The 7,265-nt window shown below is 38.3% G+C and overlaps 1 protein-coding gene across 1 annotated transcript in view; it reads left to right on the top strand.

Moving 5' to 3' along the window:
* The first annotated feature begins 263 nt into the window (after nucleotides 1-263).
* Nucleotides 264-7,265, top strand: part of LOC134794344 (proto-oncogene tyrosine-protein kinase ROS) — a 61,460-nt gene continuing 54,458 nt past the window's right edge. Inside the window, exon 1 of the mRNA XM_063766137.1 lies at nucleotides 264-812. Coding sequence (XP_063622207.1) covers nucleotides 648-812 — 165 coding nt within the window. The 5' untranslated portion in view covers nucleotides 264-647. The remainder of the gene's footprint in view (nucleotides 813-7,265) is intronic.

Genomic DNA, 7,265 nt, shown 5'->3' with positions numbered 1-7,265 from the left:
AAAAAGTTACATGTATTGAGTGCCCCCTCCCCCATTTGCATAATAGTAATTTGCAGGCTTTGCAGCCTACTTTTTATTTATTGCTCTTACAATTGTTAGTTTACTCATATTCCTTAGTATTTACATACTATAATCATTAATTATGTACAGATTACATACTTATGTGTTATTGTTAGTTTGATGCATAGGTATATCGTATTATTTAAAAAGGTTAAGGTTTCAGTTTCCGCAACAACTTTTGTTAGCCAACATACTCTACTTTTATTGTATACATACAATAAAAAATATATAATGCTCTCAAATCCATATATAAAGTTATAAACATATAATTCATCATTGTAAACACATATACAGCAACATAACTGTAGCATAATAAAGCCGGCAGGTAGCATAATAGTAGCGTCCAACCGTAACAACAGAATAGTCGTAACCGTAGCTTCGTAGCGCGCGGCTTCAGTCCGCAAGTAGCTTTCGCGGCGCGCACGCACCCTCCTACGCTAACCGTTCCTTTCAAACGCGCGCGATATGCCGCCGAGCCGACCGAAGGACCAACTTCGTCGCTTGCGCTATTGATCTCAAAAAGGAAAAGTGTTTTTGACTGACGTTTGGGACTATGTTGTGATGTGATTGTGAGGATATGCCGAGTGATGGTGTTCACAATGAGTGCGCCACTGAATTGGCACAAATGGCTAGTGCTCGCTCTGCTCGGATTGGCTTTGTCCGCTCAGCCAATTGGCTGCGATTACACTGCCATCGTCGAGAAATTTGGAGCGGAAGCTGTGGATCGGTGCAATGAGAAATGTCCTTTCCAGGTTTGTTTTGCGAAAATATACCGGTTCCCAGTTGCTGTATGTAAACATCAATTATGTAATACACACTCTTACCCTGACTATTAATCTAATGTATCCTGTACTTATGATAATTATTTAATTATCACAAATATATACCTACTGTTTACGTACAGTCAACAGAAAAAGTGCAATATACCCACCTGCAAAAATGTATATAGGTATGCGGAACTTTTGTCCGCAAGTTGCAAACGACTTAACTACACTTAACTATTTATTTACAACAATTGAAGGTATTATTTTTGCTATATTATTATATGTAATATACAATATAAGATATATTTGTTCTATAAGTAGGTAGTTAGGTACTATGATTTATACTACCTAACCTATGATTTATAGGTATATATATGTATAAGTATATATATTGTAAATCTGTCTTGCGTATTTTATCAATGTAAACAAAACTTGATTTATTTTTATGGGTCAAAAACTTGGGAAACAGGCGTCTTTCAAAACAACACTGATATGTCTAGATAAAATAAACCTTGCTTAGTTTACTATTTGTATTATGTTTATATGTATGTAAATGTGACTAAGTAGATTATAGCATGAACAATCTTGAATGATACTAAAAGGCTAACTGTTATTCAACAAGCCGGTGCCGCACTTGCCAGTTGGCCCGGTGTGGCCACCAAAATTGATAATAGGGCCGCGAGTCGACCACTAACCTACTTAACAATTTGTTCAAGGATAAAACGTTAAACCGGCTACATTCTTTTAGTTTAGATCATACTTAGCTTTGGATCTGTTAGGAGTTATAAAAGAAGATATAATATCACATTTCAATCGGTGTTGGTTAATAGGGGATGATCCTTCGTTTACCTAGTGATGATGCAACGACCATCTTGCAAATGGCTGATTCAAAATGTGTTTCTTTTTATCATAGATCATATATCTTGTTCACCGGGGTCGTTGTTAAGATTGAAACAGTTGAACTTCCCCAAGCTAAAACTTGTAAGGGATGTGCACGTTAACAGTACACCGACGTCACCGATGACGAAGGTTCAGGCATTTTCGACTACTTATACAGACATTGCTGAAAAGCTTTACTAAACACCGATCTAACATCATATTCATCGGTTTCATTTCTATTTAAAACTTACTTTACATAATTGTATACTTTTATTTTTCGTAAAATAACTATGCTTGTTTTAAATGCGATGTACCATCGTGCACAATGTTAATTGACATCCATATTGATAATTAGAGCTCCGCACAAAACTGTCCGCGGAACTCTTATGGGATCAGTTCGGTCTTGCAAATCGGGTGTTTTTAATTGTTAATTGATATGTATCGTCGAATTTGAATTCGTTAACTTTACTGATGTAATATATAAGGTCCACCGACGCGTCAAGTGAGGGCGCAAGAATTATTCTTCGATTCCAATCTATTACCGATTTGGAATCCCACCAGTGTTCATGGTATCATACCCCCTTTGCAAACCGCGTCTGTCAGTTTGCCGACGCCAGCAAAGGTTCAACGCACAACTAATTGTGACAATTAGCGAATGTAATCAACGCTTTCTCGCTAAATATAGCGTTGCCGCTCTATCTTTTGTTTACCTCCAGTCGGGATTGTCCTTGATCCTTTAGAAACTGATGACTTAACATTTCAATATACCACTCTTGGTTTTGTTAGTGTGATCAGCATTTAGAATCCGACTTTTTTGAGATTCGTATCTATTCATACTTCGTAGTCTCGTAGACGTGCTACGAAGATTGGTAAGTAATTCTTATGACAAGCGCTTCGGTAACGAATGTGCTGCCAATAACTTATGATTTATTTACATAAAGTTTCGTCTGTGGCAAAAAGGCATACGGAGCATACGGGCCACCTGATGGTGACCGGTGGTGGGTCACAAATCACAAAATAGTGAAAGCACTTTTTTAAACCCTACATATTATATTACATATATGAGGAATGTGTTCGATGAGAAATTTGACATACAATGGTTGTATGATACAAGACGAAATAAAATGTACCTTTTAAAAAACAAAACAAATTATTCCCAAGCCATGAATAGCGAATCCAATATCTCAGTGAAAGTTATGGGACAGGGTGTAACCACCAATCTCGTACGACAAAACCGCAGGTGTAAAGTTTCGGCGAGAAGCCCGCGAGGTGCTGCCGAACTGGTTCCGGTCTCACGCTGGTTGTTTTGCAGGGAACCGACGGGCTTACGATGGTCGAGGGAAGGTAAACTATACCATGGACATACTATAAAAATTAAATCGAAATTGATGTCACTTCAAATCCCGAGTTCAAATCAGCATGAGCAAAACTAGAGATTGCGGTAGTATAGACGCGCTTCAAGTTTCGAGAGACAATCACAATCAGACGATTGCGCTACTGATATAATTATAAATAATACGATGAATGATCGTGTGAAGTAATTTGAAGTGCGACCCGTGTTATTACTTACTAGACGGGCCCGCAGCTCCGCTCGCGTAAATGAAATAAAGAGTTTGTCTTAAGTTTAGTTAAATACCGATATTATTATGTATTCAACCCTACCAGGGTTTATAACTGTGATAGGGATTTCTTATTTGTAGCCGTTATTTGGATAACTTAATTCGCAAATTTCTCATTGCGAAAAGGCAAGATGGTATTTTTTCATCTACGTAGGTATTTATTTAAAACTTGTTTCAACAAAAAAATATAATTTATTTTTATAAGCCTAGTTGCAAAAACATTTATTAGATTAATTTCCGCCTTAAGACAAATATGGACGACCACCGCCCATAAATCGCCTTTTCATACAAACGTAGGTAGTCCCCATTTCCCTTTCTGGATATTAACATTAGGTACTTACTACGGCTACGGTGACGCAACGACCCAAAGTGAGTCCTGGCCTCCGACACCAGATCACGCCATGTTTCTCGGTCTTGCAATAGCTCTCGCCAGTCGCCATGGCCGAGGTTGAGCAGGTCTTGAGCAACTACGTCGTTTCAGCGGTACCTAGGACGTCCACTCAGGCGTCTCCCATTTTGTTGTCCCAAGTACGCTCTCTTCACGGCACGGTCCTCTCCCATTATCTCTAAGTGTCCGAGCCAATGAAGCTGCCGCTTTGGTCTCTCAATATTTCGCCACTATATCGTAACACATCCTTATTTCTATGGCAACAAAGTTATATTACGATATTTGGATGACTGCTGACTGTACATTTGCTTATTTTCATCAGGTCGCTCAAAAATATCTGAACATGAACTTTATCTACCTACATTATAACTTACTATACACTTTGTATTTCTGGCCCATTTCGGCAGCCCGTTCCCCGGCATGGCAATGTTTGCCGAAGCCGTGAAAGTCAATCTGAATAATATAACTCAAAAAGAAATAAACAACAAAATACAAATTATAAATAATATGATAATATTAATTTGATTGATGTCATATATGGCATAAGTCACTCGTATGGGCTATAAACTTAGGTTGAGGTTGACAGCACTTTTTATTTTACTTCGTGTAAAAAAAACGCCGAAATAACTGTATACCAACATGACAAACATAATTTAGGTTACTTTAACTTACGAATAATTTGGTCTAGTCTGTAGCACGACCGAAACGAAAACAACCGAGAGTTGCCGAGAGATGGCCGATCGTCGTAAAATAAAGATTGTTATGAAAATTTCTTTTGCTTATTATAAATTAAATACGCATCGAAAGCGATAGTTTTTATGGTCTAGTTCTATTCTCATATTTAGATAATAGATTGGAACAGTTTTTTCTTATCATACGTGCGTCGTATTCGAGAAACGTGTCAAAAACTTTTTTAGAAATTTGTAAGGCGCCAGCTCGCTTCTTCCCTCGTCTTTTATCCCGTTCTGGTTTTTCAATTTTATATATATGATTAGGTACATATATTAGACATAGACAAGCTTTTTCTTTTAGCTTGAGTTGGCACCCTGATGCTTGCGGTGTTTTTATTTTACCCCCGACGGAACGGAGACGGTATAATGTACTTATATGCATTTAGAATGTCAGGTCGTTTGTTTGTTTGTTCAATCAAATAATTGTTTCCGAATATCTCCTAAACGGATTGATTGATCTTAGATAGGTTTGAATTCAAATTCATATTCCTAGACCGCAGGGCGACCGGTCGCGCGGTGGAGGCGTAGGCTTTTATATTAAGCGTAATCTCAAAGCTCGGACCTGGCCTCATCCCGTTGACCCGTTGCATAAGCTGGTGGAGCAGATGTGGATCACATTTACTCTCAACGGAAAGAAGCTGGTAATCGGAACGGCATACCGACCACCTTGGATGGATCTGCAATTATTTTTTGATGCCTTAACTGACTCAGTTAGTGCAATCCGTGGCTACGATAATCTAATTATACTTGGTGACTTCAATGTTAACTTATTGAATGGCACCGACACAAAAACCACTCAGTTCAATAACTTCATAACAAGTACTGGATTAACTCAATTGGTGTCACAGCCTACGCATTTCACTGACACCAGCCAGACGCTGATCGACGTTGTCTGCTCTGACTTGCGGGCTGCTAGCACTCACATAGATCATGTGGGTTCACTGTATGGTCATTGTCTTGTTGTCTGTAATTTTAATATTAAGCGCGAGAAACTAAAACCTTACCACATTACCTACAGGCCTTTTAAAAATATCTGCGACAAAGATTTAGATGTGGACTTGCAGTGCGTGAGATGGGACTTAATATCAAATCTTGAAAATGTAAATGACATGATTAATGTTTTTTTATCAACAAGTACTTAGTCTATTTAATGTACATGCCCCTGTAAAGACGTCCCTAGTTACAACACAATCCTACCCCTGGATTACTGACACCATCAAACATATGATGAGGCTGCGTGACAGTGCTGCGGCAGACTTCCACAAAAACCAGAGTGATGTTAAAAAGAAATACTACAAAGATCTTAAATCTGTTGTAAATAAAGCTTTATATTTAGAAAAACTTGCATATTTCAAACAAAATATAAATAATAAAATAAAAGAACCTAAAACTTTATGGAAAAACTTAAAATCAGCAGTCTTGCCTAAAAAGGATAAAGAATTACCTACTTTTTTCAATAACCCCGATATCTTAAATAAACATTTTCTAGAGCTGCCGGGAACTACAGGTGTCACTATATCACAGCTAACTTATTTTGAGTTCCATAAGCACAGTGACTCTGTTTTCCACTTAGACACTATTAATTCTAGCCAGATTATCAAAATAATTAAATGTCTAAAATCTAACGCCGAGGGTTTTGATGGGATAAATTTGAATATGCTTATCTTAACTTTCCCATACACAATTGACATCATTATTATTATTATTATTATATGTAAATGCACAGGCAGCTTAAAGCTGATACGTGCACATCAATGTCCACTTGTGTTTTGTAGTCTACGAAAGTGTTCATCGAGTTTGTTTTTAAAAGAGTTTATCGAAGGTGCACTGATCACTGACTCGGGTAAACCGTTCCACACTTTCACTACGCGGTTAGACAGGAAGTGTCGTCTGGGGTTGCTACTACTCTGCGTCCGTGTCAGTTTCAGAGAGTGTCCTCTCAGTCTGTCATTTATGTTGCGAGTATAAATATCGCTTAACCCGGGTACGTTGTAGTGTCCTGTGAGTATTTTATACGTTTCTATCAGGTCACCGCGTTGCCTTCGCTGCTCCAAGGTTGTCAGGCCCAATTCCTTTAGTCTATCTTCATATGGTTGGTTACGAAGAGACGGTACCAATTTTGTGGCTCTTCTTTGGACTTTTTCAATAAGAATTATATCTTTTTTTAAATATGGATTCCAAATTTGGAAGGCATATTCCAGTAAGGGTCTTACATATGTCTTATATAGCTTAATAAAGAGATTCTTGTCTATGTAACGAAAAGCTTTCCTGATCATGTATAAAACCGAATTTGCCTTTTTGGTAAACCCTAAAATATGTTCCTCCCATTTAAGATTGTTAGTTACAACTACACCAAGATCGCGCTGGGAAGCAACACTCTGTAAACTTTTGGAGCCAATATTATATGTGTGCTTAGGGTTATTTTTGCCAATATGAAGTACAGTGCACTTGTCTGCGTTGAGGGTTATAAGCCAATCTTTCGTCCATTGTAGAATGCGGTCTAAGTCCTGCTGTATGATGTTCTGACTGATAAGCGGGTTTCCCATAATCTTTGTGTCGTCAGCGAATAAATACATGCCCGAGTGTACAACTTGCTTAAGGTCCGTTAAGAATATTCCAAACAGCATTGGTCCGAGCACAGAACCCTGTGGAACTCCACTGTAGACGTCGTACGGATCCGAAAGGTGCTCTCCAACTCGCACACGAAACTTCCTCCCTGTCAAGAAGTCTTTTATCCAATTCAGCAAATTTCCGCGAATCCCAAAATGCTCTAACTTGACAAGGAGTCTGTTTATCGGGACGCGGTCGAATGCTTTTTCGTAGT

This window comes from Cydia splendana, chromosome 10, assembly GCF_910591565.1.
Source record: "Cydia splendana chromosome 10, ilCydSple1.2, whole genome shotgun sequence".
Taxonomy (NCBI): Eukaryota; Metazoa; Arthropoda; class Insecta; order Lepidoptera; family Tortricidae; genus Cydia; species Cydia splendana.
Note: the sequence above shows the minus strand (reverse complement) of the source record. Positions and strands in the feature narration are given on the sequence as shown.